Below are 18,747 nucleotides of genomic sequence, written 5' to 3' on the forward strand. Positions count from 1 at the left end.
GCAAAAATTATAGGCCCTGTTTGGCAAATAGCGGTTAGCTGTTAGCTGTAGCGGATTGTATTAGCAGTTTTGACTAGCTGTTGGTATTAGCTTGTTTGACTAGCTGATTGTATTAGCTGGCTATGTAAAAATGTTTGGTAAATAGCTGATTTATAATAGCTGTTTGATTGTGTAAAATTACCAATAAGGACATTGGCTTATTTAATTATAGAGAATTAGTAATTGCTAAATATATGGATATGTATGGTTAGATTTTTATCGGAATAAAATGTACTAACATGAAAATAATTAAACAACATTTATATAAAATTGAAAATTTGTTAATCCCACCAACAACTTTTACGAAGATAATCATTAAATGTTTAATTTGTAAAATAGGAATAACTAAGAGAAAACAAAAGTTTACATTACACTCTTCAAAGAAACTCATTTTTTTTTCATTATTATATTATTCATCATCTATTTAAGAAATAAATGTCTAGTTAAATAATATAAAAATAAAAGGTAATCAAAGTAATAAATTTAAGTATTAAAGTGAATAAAGAAAAGGTAAGCACCATTAACTTATTTGAATTTATTTTCACATTAATTTTTTGGCTATAATAAGTCAAAATAAGTTGAGCATTACAAATCATTCATGATTCATCTAACAAGGTTGTTAAACTCAAATAAGATAAGTTTAACAAATGTACTACGTAAGGACTTATTAATATAAGCGGTAATAGAAGGTTCATTGGACGATCAAGATGTTTAAAAATTCGAGTTGATCTCAAATATTTTTGACATTTTGTATTGTTCTATTATTGTTTAGCTTCATCTTCTATGTTGTTGCAAGTGTTGTTACCTTCATTTTAATTATTTGATTAAGCTATTGCAAATCGGTGAATCCAAATGATAAATGTATGGGTATTAATGCATGATTGATATGTGTGTAATTTTTGCAATTTGAGGACTAAATTGTCTTTTTATTTTACCTAATACAATCCTCTAATTGAAAAAGCTCATTGGAGCAACTTTTTTGAAATTAGAGGATTCATCCCAATCCTCTATTTCATTCCTCTTACTTCCAAACACCTAGATTAGAGGATTGAATTGGTCAAACCTCTAAATTGGCCAAATCCTCTAATTTTTTATCAATCCTCTAACAACCAAACACCACCATAGTCCTGTTTCTAATTTTGGCTATTAAAGTCTCCATTTTCCCATGTATCATATTAATTAAAAATACATTGAAAACTCTACCTATGTACTCTTTCTTATGTACTATATGCTCTTTCCTATGTACTTTATTCCCTTTTTTCTGCAATTCAATAATCATTTGTACTTTATTCCACTTTTTCATATACTATATTCTGTTTTTCTTAAAATTCGTGTTTTTTAATAAACGGGACTATAAATGTGGGATGGGGGAGTATTATTTATTAAACAAGAGACCGGTAATTTAAAACACGCGGTCTCTTAAATTCATGCCCTGAACTAAGATACCCCTTGCCACTTTGAATTCTATTTCAATTTTAAAAGCACGGACTTTAACACAAAAAATCATGCCTATAACCATAAATTAGGAACGGGCTTTTCGGTTCGGGCAGGGGGACCAGACTATAGTTGATCATGGCGGTAGTCGGCCGGGTCGGGCCAGTGGGCCACAACTTGAAAGGGTCTTCTCCTAGAACCAGTCAAGGGCCAAACTGTACGCTCGAAATGATATGAATACATAATACATCAATCTATCTACAAATAAAAAGAAAATATATAATCTAGCTTTTTCATTGCTCTACTAAAATACAATCCATATTTCTTACAGTTTCTAATTAATTAAATTCAAACTAATTAAAGAGCTAGCTTTGGTTAATTTGACAGTATATATCTCGCACATATGGAAGACATCGAACATGACTCTAAAAGAGTTGCGTCACCGTCACCGCCACCACCATCGTCGTCGTCACCGCCATTGTTGTGGTCGTGTGGTTTATTCGCGGTTGCGGAAAGGTTAGACTGTGTTTTGATGTTACTTGGAAGCATTGGAGCTTGTATTCATGGTGCTGCACCTCCTGTATTCTTTGTGCTAGTTGGTCAAATGATTGATTCTTTAGGGAGTTTTTCATCAAATCATCGTTTGTTGTCCTCACGTATTTCACAGGTATTAAACATTCATATACTTCTTCCGTTCAATATTTATTTGCGTAATGCGTTATGGGTGTTGGATACTAGTATACTTCCGTTCTATAATGATTTTCGGTTTATATTTTTCATGTTAGTCAATGCACATTTTATGTCATTAGTTTATCGATCTCATTACACAACATTAAAAATTACGAAGTATAAAATTTTGCGAAAATTTTAAGCCGTGTCACAATGATGACATGTCATGCTTATGTGTCGTGATTTAAATTGGAAACTAAAATATTTAAATTATATAACCTATTATATATATTTCAAAAAAAGGTAGGAAAATCTTAATATTCTAATTTATTTCCTTCTTTATATCGATTTCCTTATTTACATATTTTCATAGTAAAAATATTGCATTGATAGTAAAAATATTGTGATGACGCAAACCTACGTGGCGCCTATATGTATCAATTAGATTTCAACACGTAACATTGCGACAACTAAATGTTGTCGCAACTTGCGACCTTTATCATCAACGAAAATGATAAAGGTCACAACATGCGACCTTTAAGCCGTGTCACAATAATGACATGGCATGCTTATGTGTCATGATTTAAATTGGAAACTAAAATATATAACTTATATAATCTATTATACATGTTTCAAAAAAGGTAGGAAAATCTTAATATTCTAATTTTTTTCCTCATTTATATCGATTATCTTATCTACATATTTTCATAGTAAAAATATTGCATTAATAGTAAAAATATTATGATGACGCATAACCTACGTAGCGCTTATTATGTACTAATCATACCGCGACACGTAAGATTGCGACAACTAAATGTTGTCGCAACTTGCGACCTTTATCATCACCCAAAATTTTGATATTAATTCTCAAAGTACTCAGTGAAACGACGAATCCAATAATATATAACCCACATGAATATACATTTTTCTTAATCATTATTATACGGAGTATATTGGAAATAATTTAGAAGATTCTTTTCAATTGTAAATAGTGTCAAAATTTTGAAATAGAACATCGTTATGGAACAGATGAAGCATATTTTTTTGCAGTTGGAACATGCAATAGAGAGAAAGGATAAGATACAAACTTGCTCATGTAATTGAGGCATTAAATAAATAAATAAATAAATAAATAAATAGTTAACATGTAAGGATAAATTTGGATATTCGTACTGTGAAATCAATTTTCTACAATAAATATATATGGTGCAATATTTGTGAAACTTTTTAAACAAAAAGTATACACGTTAACCGATTACTCTTGAGCGATTCTATTTTTTTTTTTTAAGGGATACACATTCTAGTTCTTGGTGCTAATTTTTAGATGTCGCCTAAAAATATCGTCATGTAATTCGTTAATTTTGCTACCTTCTTTTCCCTCTTTCGATTATGTTATAAGTTTAACCGGTTTGTAACTTGATTTTGTTTCCCCTCCATTGCAGTTGTCCATGTACCTGGTTTATCTTGGATTGGTAATGCTTGTATCTTCTTGGATTGGTATGCTCAACTCATTTTCAGCTAACTTTCTGCTTGGCCATATTGTCTTTTAAAAAAAAAAAAAATTATAAGCAAGATTGATGATATACTTAATTAACTCCGTTTTATAATAATCTTTACAGTTACGTACTATATATTTCGGCCATATTGTTTGACTTTTGAGTCCTGATCTCTAATTTAAATGCTATATAGTATATTGATATACTTCCTCCGTTCCATAAATATCACACTATCTTGTTTTTTACACTATCATACTAGACATTTGGTCATCTTTTGTGATTTATAACTAAGAAAATTGGATTATTCTTGCGTGGATCTGGTCCACACTAATAAAATCAATAGTTTTCTCTAGCACCATTTTTACACTCATAGTGACTTTTATTGCTCATATAGTAACTGTAATAAATTAAACACCAAAATTCTTAGACATAGTAACCAATTTTTGAAGCATAGAAACCCTATGTTTTTTAAAAGCGAATTATGAATCAAAATCACATTATTCAAGCACAACATGTATCAGCGGCACTAGTTTGGTATTTTTTTTCATAATAATCCTAATAAAATGCCAAAATAAATTAGGAACAAGTTGTTGAATTTATTTTAAGACATGGTCCACAATAAATTTAGTGTGGACAAAGTCCATTTAAGAATTGGTGAAGAAAATTGTAGTCATATGAAATCTTGTTAGACTCGTATCGATATATACTACCTCCGTTTCATTAAATTCTTTACGCTTTGAAAAATGTGTCCAATAATCAAAACTTTGACCATAAATTCTCACTATTATGCCTATCAAAAATTATCATGAGATATCTTGTTAGATTGGTCACAAAATGTATTTTATAAATATCAAACTTTATAATTTTTTGTCATACATAATTTGATATATTAACGGTCAAATATTGCACCGGAGTCCGTGCAAATAGTAAGTGTAAAGATCTTTTTAAAACAAATGTAATATTATCTAAAAATTAACTTTTTTATAACTTTACTTATACATAATTCGAGATATTAATTAAAAGTAAAAGTATGTGTTAGACGACGTAAAATCAACCATAATGTAATATTTAAGGAACGGAGAAAATATGTCATTTTTTTTCCGGCGTTATGCATCTCAGGCGTCGCAACCTGGAAGCAAACCGGAGAAAGACAAGCAGCTCGCATGCGCTTGAAGTATATGAGTGCAGTTTTGAAGAAAGATATTCATTATTTTGAGACAGAAGCCCAGAACAAAAGTTTGATCTTTCAGATTTCAAGTGATACAATATTGGTGCAGGATGCCATAGGTGACAAGGTATATACATTATCAGTGATTTTGAAAAAATATTTTTTGTTAAAATGAAAACTTTTATCAATAAAAAATACAAAACTTTTACATACATTAGGATAACTTTTAAACATTTTGATCGAGTTAACTTTACTCCGATCCGATACTACTTGTAAATAAGAATTTGTGTATACGGAATATGATCAAACATTAGGAAAAATGGAAATTTTGTGGGGAACTCCTTTTTATTATAGTAATTTTGAAAATAACTACCTTCCATCCAAAATTTCGTCCAAGAGCCCCACCAATAATGAAAAAAGTCTTGATGCATCTGGTGTATAATAAATTTATTGTACATCAAAATAACGTTTACATATTTTTTGGTGACTCTTACATATTTTTGGTAATTTTTAACATGTTTTGATTAACAGTTTATACGATACAAAAAAATTCGATAAATTTGCTATAGGGTTACATGGTAACTTTTGTAAATTACTAGCTTTCTATAACGTGATGTGTTTATGTAATTTTAAAATGCACACACTGTAATATTTAATTAGTTAATTATTTTTTCCATTTTCCTAGTTTTAATATCCGGTGATTTTGGTAAATATCTTTTAAATTAAATCTCTTTTTCATATAAATTAAAATGTTTTGTGTTTAATTTGTTTTTATTTTTCTAATTTTAGTTAAGGTTAAAATTGACAATCATTTTTTTGACGACACCTCAAGCATTCCCTTGTATAATAGAGATTAAAGTTTTTGAAGGGATAACGTTTATTAAAGACAAAACAAATTATTGGTCACTAGATAACTTTTACATTATCGTGGTAAATTTTAAGCATATTGAATTAATTTTACATCTGCCTTACAATATTTATCGTAAATCAGCCTTAAATAAGAGTTTGTGATAACAATATAGCTCTAATTACTGGTAATTAACCCTAATTAAAGGTAACTTCCCTCGTATATAAGCAATTTCCCCCAAATTATACTCCCTACGTCTCTTTTTGTTCTTCCTATTTAGAATCTTTTTGTGAGACAAAAAGAGTCAAACCAGGATGAACATTTACAGTGTGTTTGGAACCCTGGCTAGTTTAATGAGGAAAAGTGTATATATATAAGGAAAATTTGTAATTATTAATCCAACATTTGCCCGATTTTCTTTAATTAAGCCTACCTATGCGATATTTCTAAATAATCCAACATTTATGACTCAACTACTATTATTAAGCCTAACAAGTTACTAACCTGCTATAGGCGGTATTCACCCTTACGTGGCATATAACAATTATAATTTTTTCCCCCCTTATTTTCTTTAATTGCTATTTTAATTTTCATTCCTCTCTCCTCTGCGATTTTCTGCTTCATCTCTGAACTCCTCTCCGTTATTTCTCTTCTACCTCTTCTCCACCATTGTCGATCCCTCATACCTCTCCATTCGAATTTCATCAAAAATAATCAGCAATTGCTATGGCTGGGGTAAAGCAATTGCCTGTTGGATATGGATCTTTTTCAAATTCAAGGTTTTTTATTCTTTCTAAATTTTCAACAAGACCACAATAACCAACATCCCACAACATTAAAAAAAACTATATTATTGCAACAGCTCGGGTTTTTACGAACTGACCATCAAGGAAGCCCAAAATTCAACATTTACCAAAAAAGGAACAAAAACGCTAAGGTTGGTAAGTTCACCTTCGATTGTACGATTTTGGAGACGAAATTTGAATGCGCGTGGATGAAGTCATCTATTTCCACAAGAAAATCGCTGATGATGTCATGAACCAGTACAATTGTGGTTGAAGCAGCAGTAATGGAGGAGAGAGGAATTGAAACACGGTACAGAGAAGAGAAGGGTTAAGGGTATTTTGAAAAAAAATGAAATCTTTGTTTAGGTGCATGGCAAGTGATGATGACGTGTCCAATATTTAAGCAGGGAAACCAACTTTAGGTTGTCAACGTTTTTAAGGATGACTTTGTAGCAGGTAACCGGTCATCCAGGCTTAATAATAGTAGTTGGGTCATAAAGGTTGGATTATTTAGAAATATCGCATAGGTAGGCTTAACTAAAGAAAATCGGGCAAAGGTTGGATTAATAATTACAAATTTTCATTGACTTTGTAGCAGGTAACCGGTCATCCAGGCTTAATAATAGTAGTTGGGTCATAAAGGTTGGATTATTTAGAAATATCGCATAGGTAGGCTTAATTAAAGAAAATCGGGAAAAGGTTGGATTAATAATTACAAATTTTCCATATATATAATTGTGGAAATAAGAGAATTCCTTAATTTTAGCTTGTTTGTTAATATAAATGGAAAAGTAAGGAAAATGAAATGTGTGGAAATCTCTGGAAATCAACTGGTTATATTATGCATGTTTTATTTTCCACACTTTTCCTCTCAAAAGTGATGGAAAAAGTGTGGAAATCCGTGGAAAACAAAAATAAAGAAGTGAAAAATATGTGATATTCCAATTTTCACAGTTTTTCGTAATAATTAGCCAAACAAATTAAAATTTAGAGATTTATACATATTTCTTCAGATTTACTTTTCTACAGATTTCCATAGTTTAATTTTTTTTCTCGCATTTTCAAGTTAACTTGGTTCCCAAACACAATTTTAGAGACTGAGAGAGCAAAGCTTAATTTAATAATTTGCAAATACAATGTGGCTAATAACTTACTTTTGGGACTAATTACTTTTATTTGGGGTAATTTATACATTAATACGAGGTTTGTTATCGATAATTGTAAGTAAATTATTATTGGTGGACCCCATGGACAAAATTTTGGATGAAAAACGTTAAGTGGTAGTGATATCGGGAAAAAAAAAAAAAAAAAAGACAAATTTTTCACATAAACTACATGTAGTTATTTTCAAAATCACTATTATAAAACGTAACTTCAATAAAAAATAATAAAAAAAAAATAAAAAAAAGGAGTTCAATAGTATGAATGTTTGCTTATGAATGGTAGTAGGTCGTATAATTAATTCAATGATTTATTCTAATATTGCAGATCGGACATTGTGTTCGTTATCTTTCACAATCCATTGTTGGTATGATAATAGGCTTTGTGCTCGTATGGCAACTTACCCTTGTCACTGTGGCTATTATTCCTTTAATGGTTGTTGCAGGAGCTTATACTGTAATTTTGTCCAACTTATCACAAAAAGCTGAAACTGCTTATGCTGAATCAGGGAAGATTGCTGAAGAGGTAATCATTAATCATTATCTATGATCCTCAAGTCGTATGTGTGATGAGCCACACCATCAACTTGATGGTGTGGTTTGTTCACACTTATAAATAAATCATAACGCGTTTAAAGCTCAGTGCGTTGGTTAACGGAATCTAAAAGTAACATCAGCATAGAAAATAAAGTAACACCAGTCTATGCAAGGAACCTCTAACATGAAGCTGTAATAACACAAGAAAAATAAACGGCGAATATAATGTATAAGTAGCACCAGCATAGAAAGTCAAGTAACACTATTCTACGTATTATATAATTAAGGAAATTCTAACATGAAAATGAAGAAATCGAAATAACTAAAACTAACACCATCGTAGAAAATCAAGTAACACCAGTCTATACTAGGAACCTCTAACATGAAATTGAAGAACATTCAATAAAACAAGAAAAGTACGTAGTAATATCGAATATAATGTATAAGTAACACCAGCATAGAAAGTCGAGTAACACAAGTCTATATGAGGAACCTCTAACATGAAATCTAAGAAATTGCAGTAAACTAAGAAAAATAACAACGAATATAATGTATAAGTAACACCCGCATAGAAAGTCAAGTAACACTAGTACGTCTACACAAGGAATCTCTAACATGAAATTGAAGAAACTGCAATAAAACAAGAAAAGTAACAACGAATACAATGTAATAGTATCACCATCATAGAAAGTCGAGTAACATCAGTTTACACAGGGAACCTCTAACATGAAACTGCAATGAAACAAGAAAAATAACAACAAATACAATGTACAAGTAACACCGGTCTATACAAGTTACCTCTAACATGAAATTGAAGAAATTGCAATAAAACAAGAAAAGTGCAATAAAACAAGAAAAGTAACAACGAATACAATGTATAAGTAACACCAGCATAGAAAGTCAAGTAACACCAGTCAATAACTTTCTCCATAGGAGTAGAGTGTACGTGTCACACTATCAAGTTGATAGTGTGGCTGGTCACACGGGAGAGACGCTGGAACTCGTAACATTATGTTTTTTACGTTCAAATATTTTTTCTATCCGTCTCTTTTTGTTTTTACGTTAATTTGGTGTTTTGCACGCGTTTTGACGACTACTTAATGTGCATTGAGATTCCTCTATTTTTTTTATTTAAACAAGACAAATTATGATTATTTATAATGTTTTCCTTTTATCAAAATTCTGATATTGGGAAAATGTGAAATATTTAATGTCCGAATGGAAAAGTATGAGATATTAAATGACTCAATGAATTTTATTGGTCAAAATAATCATTTGAAACAAATTTTGATAGAATATTAAGACATTTATGTGATAATATAAAAGGAAATGTAAATAAGATTTTGGGACACCCAAAAAGAAAAACGTAAAGAACAAAAAGAGAAGGAGAGTGTACCATTTTTTAATTTTCACGTTTTAGTATTTACCACCTTATAAAATATAATTTCATATTTACCACCTTAGTTTTATGAAATGTTTTGTATTCACGTTTTTTTTTCAAAGATTGTTTCTCGCATTAAGGTGGGTTTCAAAAAAAATTCCTTAAAACCAAGTTACCTTGCATGGGCTTTGACAACCTCTATTGATGATCTCTTCTAGAATTACTAGCTCTTGTGTGGACCTGGTCTAACTATAATATTGTTGTGGAGTTAAAGCCAACAATTTACTCTAATACTCTTTTTAATTACATACATATTTACTTTTCTTGTTGTTATAGTGAATATGATAAATTAAATACCAACTTTCTTAGATATAATAACCATTTTTTGAATCAAAGTAATCCTATATTTTTAAAAGTGAGTCGTGATTTAAAATCACATTATCTAAGCATAACATGTACTACAACTCATGACCATACTGTTACCAATACTGTTACCAATAAACACATCAAAATAAATTAGAGTTAAGTTGTTGATTTTTTTTAAGGCATGGTCCCACTACAAGAAATTATACCATTAATGACGGAAAATCCCGTCACTAAAGATCAATAGTAGTGGAAATTCCTGTCGCAAGCCCGTCATAAAAGGGGGTTGTCATTAATGAAAAATCTCATTGTTAGCCCGCCGTAAAAGGAATATGTGATGATTGTTCCCGTCTTTATTTGGTTGGTAGCCCCGTCGCAAAAGCCTTTTACGACGGAATTTTTAACCGTTATTATTATGTTGTCAATTTGTCATTAATGATATAACTTCTTGTAGTGTCCATAATTAATTTAGTGTTGACCAGATCTATTTAAGAATCAGTGTCTCTTCTGATTGTATATATGAATGGATCAGAATCTTTCACAAATTCGCACAGTCTACGCATTTGGAGGAGAAAGCAGGGCAATTAAGGCATACACTAAATCACTTCGAAAAGCCATTGAATTGGGAAAGAAGAGTGGAGTTACGAAAGGAATTGGCATGGGTTTAACCTTCGCACTGTTGTTGTGCACCTGGGCTTTACTTCTGTGGTACGCTAGCGTACTTGTCAGACATCAGAAGACTAATGGAGGCAAAGCTTTTGCCACTATTTTCAATGTCATTTTCAGTGGATTGTAAGGCTGTATTCTAATCGACTTATTTTATTGGGACTTATATTATCTGAAATTATTTTATCTTATTTGAACTTATCTTAATTTATCTGAACTTATGTTATCTGAAAAAGAAATTTTGTTTTGTCTGAAATAAACTTATTTAGGTGTGAAAATGATTGAAAAAAACTTATTTTTTCTGAATTTAACTTAACATAACTTATCTTAGCTTATCTATACTTAACTGAATTTATCCTAACTTATCTAAACTTATCTTAACTTATTTTGCCTGAAATGAGTCAAAATAAGTCGAACAGAACATACTCTAAGTTAACTGTCAAACTAAGGCTTTGTTTTATTGGACCTATTTTGTCTGAACTTAACTGGACTAATTATTTTTGAATTTATTTTATCTGAAAAAAAAAATTATTTTGTCAAATAAACTTATTTTTATATGAAAATGTCTGGAAAAAATCTTTTTTTTTTCTAAACTTATATTATCTAAACTAAACTGAACTTATCTGAACTAATTTGAACTTATTTTGATATTTGTAGTGCTCTTGGTCATGCGGCTCCAAACCTTGCTGCAATTGCTAAAGGGAATGCAGCTGCTACAAACATAGTAAGCATGATTGACAATGAAGCAGATTCTTCTAAACGATTGGTTTCTGGTTTAACATTGCCAAGAATAGTTGGTGAGATTGAGTTTCGAGAGGTCTGTTTCTCTTATCCATCGAGGCCTAACAACATGATCTTTGACTGCCTGAGTTTCTCAGTGACTGCTGGGAAAACATTTGCTTTTGTTGGCCCAAGTGGTTCAGGGAAAAGCACAATTATCTCTTTGGTTCAACGATTCTATGATTTAACTTCAGGTATTCTAGCTAGCTATTTCGGTTTTTTTTTTAGGAAATTTTGTTGGGAACTACCTTTTATAAGAGTGATTTTGAAAATAACTACCTTTTATGTAGTTGATTGAGAATAACTACCTATCATCTTCATTTTTGTTGGTAACACTACCACTTTTCATCCAAAATTTCGTCCAATGAGCCCCCTGGTAACGATTTATCTCTACTTATTGGTAATTAACCATTAATTGAAGGTATTTTTCCCTAACTATAAGCAATTTCCCCCAAATTATAAACTCTAATTTGCAAATATATGTGGCTAATGACTAATTTTTGGGACTAATTACCTTTATTTGGGGGTCAATATGAGGTTGGTTATTGATAATTAGAAGTAAAATCATTATTGGTAGGCCCTGATAGAGATAGAGATAAAAAAATTGTAGATGCTAAATCTACAACCTAAGCTCTGATACCATGCTATATTATGATAAACTCCTTGAATTGGAGTGTATTATATTGATCAAATATAGGGATTACAATATGAATTAATCCTAACAGAATTAGGAACACTAATATGACTAGAAGTCTAATATAAATCAAATATCCTAAAAAATTAAATCCTAGTAGGTGTCTATTTCTATCAAGCCCCTTGGATGTAATTTTGGATGAAAAACGTTAGGTTATAGTTCTACAAAAAAAAATGAAGATAATAGTTAGTTATTTTCAAAATCACTTATGAAAGGTAGTTCCCCACAAAATATCCTTTTTGTGATGTTAGAATGTTGTAATCACAAAGGGTTCTGAATTTTACACTGTTATTATGCCAATGAAACAAAAAGGTACTATACTTTTGGATGGGCATGTTATTGAAGATCTCCAACTAAAATGGTTGAGAGAGCAAATGGGGTTAGTTAATCAAGAACCAGTGTTATTTGCAACTAGTATATTAGAAAACATTCTATATGGGAAAGAAGGTGCAGATATGGAACAAGTTATGGAAGCTGCCAAAGCTGCAAATGCACATTCTTTTATTCAAGATCTACCTCATGGTTACCATACTCAGGTGAGAGTCTTGCATGCATGCCCTGCCGTCAACGGCTGAATATTTTGATATTTACCACCTTTTAAGTTTCAGGTTTTTTTAATTACCATCTTATACTACCCATAATGATCTTTACATTTACTATTTTTACAAATTTTAAGACAAATGTAATAAATCGTGTAAAAAGATAGGTGAATATAATAAAAATATAGTAAAGTAAGATATATATTGTAATAAAGTGGGTGAGTGTAAGAAAAAAAATGAATAAAGAAAGAAAAAGTTAGTGGAAAGATGCAGATTTTGTTTGGGTAAGAGGGGTAATGTGGTATATTTTCATGTCCAAAAAAAGTACTTCGTATAAGACACAATCTAAAGAACATTATGATACGGACTAAAATGGAAAGTATAAAGATCATTATGAAACGAAGGTTAGTAAAATGTAATTTCATACTCCCTCTGTCCCAATTTAATTTTTACTCACCCCTATATGTGATCAATCTTTTCTCATGTACGGGCTTGTGTTAACCCCGACGAATTTATCAGTGTATCTTGTATATATGTTAGCATGTTATGCCTCACAATGTACTTCCTTCCTTTTAGGTAGGTGAGGGTGGAACACTACTTTCAGGGGGGCAAAAGCAAAGAATTGCCATTACAAGGGCTATCCTGAGAAACCCAAAGATTTTACTACTAGATGAAGCAACGAGTGCTCTCGATTTGGAGTCAGAACATATAGTTCAGAAAGCCCTTGATGGAATTATGTCAAACAGGACAACAATTGTTGTTGCTCATAGATTATCCACTATTAAAAACGTTGATCAAATCATTGTTCTAAACAACGGTACAGTTGTTGAAACGGGAACGCATTTAGAGTTGACAACAAAACAAGGAGAGTACGCTAAATTAATCAACTTGCAAGTATCAGAACTTGGCAATGAGGATAGAAACTCAACGAGCTTTAAAGAAACTCTAACGGTGAGCTACAAGATGGTATAGCTAAGTTTGTCACATCAAATGTCTAGTTACAATTGATTTGAGCTACAAGGTCCAACATTGCTTTGCTACAATACCCTGTAGCTTCCAATAATAATTAATTTTTTTATGGATAAGTTTTTTTTACCACCTAATTAATAAAAATTTGTTTTCTACCAATAAATAAACTAAAACTTGTATGTCACCCCCTAATAAAAGGTTTAGAACTTATTTTTTACCACCTAAAAAATGAAAAAAATAGATCAAAACGTTATGTGAAGGGCCACAATAACGGTAATTTTCTGATATTTTCTCTTCTTCCACGATTTCATGCATGTATTTAACTTTCATCTTTTCCCCTGCTTCCATGAATTTTCACATAATTTTCCTCTGCTTTAATTCACAAAATTAATAAAATTCAATGACAGTAAAGAGAGGAGAGTGAAAAGGTTAAAGAAAATCACACATGGAGTATAAAAAATTGGAGGAAAATCGAATTAGTAGGCCCTATATCTATTTTTCCGGTTTCAGGTGGTAAAAGTCAAAATTTAATTTTTTTCAGGTGGCAAAATACAAGTTTTAGTTTTTTAGGTGCTTAAAAATAATTTTTCGGTTTTTGTGGGGGGTAAAAAAAATTTATCCTTTATTTATTAATCTAAAATAAATTATTCAATATACAACGTGATTTTGAGCTATCTGGTCAAAATAGCTACACGATTTTACTAGTTGCTTGTGTCATTGATGTACCAATGGTTGACTACTTCCTCACGTGTTTTTATTTTTTATGAGCAGGTCCCTCTTTTAACCACTGGAGTTGCTCCCACCAGTATCAACCACCAGCAACCAGAAGAAAGTCGCTTAACTAGGCCATCTACACTTACAGAAAATAATATAGTAGTTGGTTCGCCTGCCAAAGATCCAACTCCATCCTTTAAGGAACTGGTTAAGCTAAACAAATCTGAATGGCTTTATGCATTGCTTGGATCTATAGGTGCAATTCTAACTGGAATACAAGTCCCTTTATTTGCCCTTGGTATCACAAATATGTTGACGGCATTCTATTCTAATGTTGAGGCCAAAATCAAGCATGATGTTCAAGTAACTGCATGTCTTTTTCTTGTGGTGGCCGCTATTACAGTTCCTATATATTTGCTGCAACATTACTTTTATACAGTTATGGGTGAAAGAATCACTTCTCGCATCCGCTTAGCAATGTTTTCAGGTATTTCTAGACATTCTTTTATATTACGTATCCTTTTTGTTTTTGGATATTTTGATATTTACCACTTCTTAAGTTTCAGGTTTTGTATTTACCACCTTATAAAATGAGTATAATTTAATTGGTCACTTTAATTTTATGAAATGTTTTTTATTCACCATTTATTAACGAATTTCATCCAAACTTTCGTTCATGTGGACCCTACTTAACTAACTTGCTTAAATTGGAAACCTAATGAAAGAAGTTGAATTAAGTGAGGCCCAATTAACAGAAAATTGATCGTTAAAAAGTGGTGAATACAAAATATTTCATAAAATTAAGGTGGTATATGTGAAATAACATGTTATAAGGTGGTAAATACATAATATGAAACATAAAATGTAGTAAATATGAGAAAGTTCTTTATTTTGTTTAAGTGGAAAATTCTCTATATTTTTTCCACCACATAGCTTGAAGCTTTGTATTTTAACTAAGGCATTTTCATATATGCACTCACTTGGTAGAAGGTACACCCGGCCGTATGTAGCTCCACATGCAGCCGGGTGATTTTGTATTGTTAAGTACAACACAATCATTAAAATAAAAAGAAATTTTCTGAGAAAAAAATGTATGTGCTTGAACCGTAAAAATGTGCTTTTAAATTGTAAAATTATGCTTTTAAACCGCAAAAATGTGCTTTTAAATTGGAAAAGTGTGCTTTTAAATCATAAAAAATGTGCTTCAAACCCGATTGCATGTATAACTACATACAACCGGATGCACCTTCTAATTTGTGACTTTAAACATACGAGAACTAACAATGCAACTAGTGCTTGATCGATTCACTTTCATTAATTTCACTTTCTCTTGTTTTTTTTTTTTTATTATTATTTACTTCCTGCTCCTTTCTGGTTTGATTGGTGACAATAACGATCTCCTACGACGATTCATGTTAGCCGACCCCAAATCATTTTGGGACTAAGGCTTTGTTGTTGTTGTTGTCGATAATGTTTGTTTTAAATTCCAGCTATGCTTTCCAACGAACCGGGCTGGTTTGACTCGGAAAACAATAATGTTGGCACACTTTTGTCAAAGCTAGCTGCCGATGCAACTCTTGTCCGTACAACTCTCGTAGAGCGTTTATCAACCGTTGTGCAAAACACATCACTCGTTGTTGCAGCATTTGTAATAGCGTTTAAATTCAGCTGGCGAATTGCAGCAGTCACTGTTACCATATTTCCTTTGTTAATTGGAGCTTCATTAACAGAGGTAAACATTTGTCTTCTTTATCCGAATTCTTATTTCAAATTTTCCTCATTATTTTTGTGATGACAAATTGTTTTTACCACCTAAAAAAATTGCAAAATAGTTTTTTACCACCTAAAATACTAAAACTTGTATTTTACCACCTAAAATAATATAAAACTTGTTTAGGCGATGATAAAGGTCGCAAGTTGCGACAAATAATATGTGTCGCAATACTACGCGTAACTCTTTTAATGGTACCACAAGGATGGCACTTGGACTGCGACTCATCAAATTATTTGTAATATAAACGCCATATTTTTACTCTGAAAATATTACCATATATAAGGTAATCCCTAAAAAAGAAGGAAATATTTTTTATAATGGTTATAGTAAATATATATTTCCTTTTATTTTGTAAATTAAAAATTAAAAAATAGAAATTACTATCTAATAATAATATGTTTTATGTAATTTTAAAAAATAGTTGCGAAACAAATTATGTTGTCGCAAGTTGCTACCTTTATCATTTTGCAACTTGTTTTTTACCACATGAAAATAGAAAAATAGATGAAATCGTTATGTGGCGAGCCACGATAGCGGTAATATCTCTGATATTATATTTTCTATTATTTCTACGATTACATGTATTTAACTCCCTTCCCCTTCCCCTTCTTCCTCCCATGAATTCGCATGTTCCTCCCACTAATTCATTAAATTGACAAAGTTTAATGGTAGTAAAGAGAAGAGGGTGGAGGAGTTAAAGAAAATCTTAGAGGGGAGTAAAAAGTTGGAGGGAAATTGAATTAGTGGTTCTCAATAACAGTTTCATATATTATCCCGTTTTTAGGGGGTAAAAAACAAGTTTTAATTTTTTTTTTTTTTTGGTAAAATACAAGTTTTTCACACCCTCTGTGCAGAAATACTTCCTTAAAGGTTTTGGTGGAAACAACACTATAGCTTATTCTCGCGCCAATTCTTTAGCTCGAGAAGCAATTGCAAATATTCGAACTGTTGCAGCTTTTGGAACTGGAGAGAGGATTTCAGAACAGTTTGCCTTGGAATTAAGGCAACCAATGAAGAAAGCACTTGTATGGGGGCATATATCAGGATTTGGTTATGGTTTATCACAATTCCTTTCATTTTGTTCCTATGCCCTTACCCTCTGGTACGCTTCAGTTCTCATTAAACAAAGATCTGACAGTTTTGGAGATATCATCACATCTTTCATGGTCTTAATTGTAACGGCCTTTGCAGTAGCAGAAGCATCTGTACTCACATCTGAGATAATGAAAGGTTCAGAAGCATTAAGGTCGGTATTCACCATTATTAGCAGGAAAACCATCATAGATTCTGCAAAGGTTGGTTCGAAGATAGTAGTAAAAGATATAATCAAAGGAAACATAGAGTTTAAGGAGGTTAGATTTGAGTACCCAACTCGTACACAAATAACCGTTCTTAATGATTTAAACTTAAAGATCCCTTCTGGAAAATGTGTGGCAGTAGTTGGACAAAGTGGGTGTGGTAAAAGCACATTGATTTCACTTGTTATGAGATTTTACGATCCATCTTCTGGTGTTGTACTACTTGATCAAGTAGACATCAGAAGCTTGAATTTGAGGTTTATTAGACAAAAAATAGGCTTGGTTCAGCAAGAACCTGCATTATTTTCGACAACAGTTTATGATAATATACGTTATGGTAATGAGAATGCAACAGAAGTAGAGATAATACAAGCTGCAAAAGCTGCTAATGCGCATGAATTCATTACCAGAATGCCTGAAGGGTACAACACACAGGTTGGGGGAAAAGGGTGCGAGTTATCAGGAGGTCAGAAACAAAGGGTGGCCATAGCTAGAGCGATCCTAAGAGACCCGTTAATCCTTCTTCTAGATGAAGCTACAAGTGCGTTGGATACCGCGTCAGAGAAGGTTGTTCAAGAAGCACTCGATAAGGTAATGCAAGGGAGGACAACGATTGTGGTGGCGCATAGGTTGTCGACCATATATAATGCAGATAGTATTGTTGTGATGAATCATGGGAGGGTAGTTGAAATCGGAAGTCATGAGGAACTTCTTAGCATTCCTCAAAGTATATATGCCCAATTAGTTGGTTTACAAGAAGTTGATGCCAGAGAATAAGACTTTTTCCTGTTCGGCTTATTTTGTCTGAACTTATATTATCCAAACTTATTTTATATGGAAAAAAATTTGTAAAATTAACGTACCCCATAAAATTGACTCTTTACGAGTTACCACCTCGATCAAACTTTCATTGTTGTTAATTATAACGAGAACTTGTTCCCACACTTTAAAATACAACCCCAGGTCAGATCCCGACTAACTTAATTGAAATGTGAATGTCATAATTATATTTTCCTCCAGATTAAATGATTTCGGAAAAGAAAAACTTTAACCAAAATAAATTGAAATTATTTAATATTTTCTCCAAGCAACGTTTTTTGAATTGGAGTTTTGAATCCAATCCACTTTTTCAATCCTCTCCCACCAAACACCACTATTAGAGATTTTGACTAATCAAACATGTCTCTACCATTGAAATTATTTAATATTCACTCTAAACCTGTCTCTACCAAGTGTATAAGTATGTATACAAGTGTTATATAAGTATTATCATCGTTTGCATACATACTGTCATTGTTGTATTAAAATATTGTCATTGTTGTATCAATTACTGTCATATTGCCGATACTTAGTAATTTGTTTGACTTTTCAACTCATGAAGCGAAAATACAATTTACCCTGGGTATGGGGTCATTTTGTCGCTGGTTGATATAC

The 18,747-nt window shown here is 31.6% G+C and overlaps 1 protein-coding gene across 2 annotated transcripts; it reads left to right on the forward strand.

Annotated features, from left to right (window-relative positions):
• Window positions 1-1,763: 1,763 nt before the first annotated feature.
• On the forward strand, window positions 1,764-18,173 carry LOC110800423 (ABC transporter B family member 13-like). Of its 2 annotated transcripts, none has more exons than XM_022005728.2 (11): window positions 1,764-2,140; window positions 3,585-3,639; window positions 4,758-4,933; window positions 7,927-8,124; window positions 10,412-10,671; window positions 11,203-11,519; window positions 12,332-12,555; window positions 13,135-13,509; window positions 14,296-14,728; window positions 15,732-15,973; window positions 16,870-18,173. In XM_022005728.2, exons 1-11 carry the CDS (start codon window positions 1,877-1,879, stop codon window positions 18,088-18,090), a joined length of 3,765 nt encoding a protein of 1,254 aa, XP_021861420.2. In that variant the 5' UTR covers window positions 1,764-1,876; the 3' UTR covers window positions 18,091-18,173. The 2 variants fall into 2 exon arrangements, with proteins under 2 accessions (XP_021861420.2, XP_056695625.1); XM_056839647.1 differs by having other exon boundaries at window positions 13,135-13,489; window positions 14,321-14,728.
• The last annotated feature ends 574 nt before the right edge of the window (window positions 18,174-18,747 follow it).

This window comes from Spinacia oleracea, chromosome 3 (genome assembly GCF_020520425.1).
Source record: "Spinacia oleracea cultivar Varoflay chromosome 3, BTI_SOV_V1, whole genome shotgun sequence".
In the NCBI taxonomy this organism is placed as follows: domain Eukaryota; kingdom Viridiplantae; phylum Streptophyta; class Magnoliopsida; order Caryophyllales; family Amaranthaceae; genus Spinacia; species Spinacia oleracea.

Coding starts and splice junctions, on each gene's coding strand:
- LOC110800423 (XM_022005728.2), top strand. CDS start 1,877: ATGGAAGACATCGAACATGACTCTAAAAGAGTTGCGTCACCGTCACCG. Junction 10,672..11,202: donor AATGTCATTTTCAGTGGATT/GTAAGGCTGTAT, acceptor TGATATTTGTAG/TGCTCTTGGTCATGCGGCTC. Junction 14,729..15,731: donor CCGCTTAGCAATGTTTTCAG/GTATTTCTAGAC, acceptor TTTAAATTCCAG/CTATGCTTTCCAACGAACCG.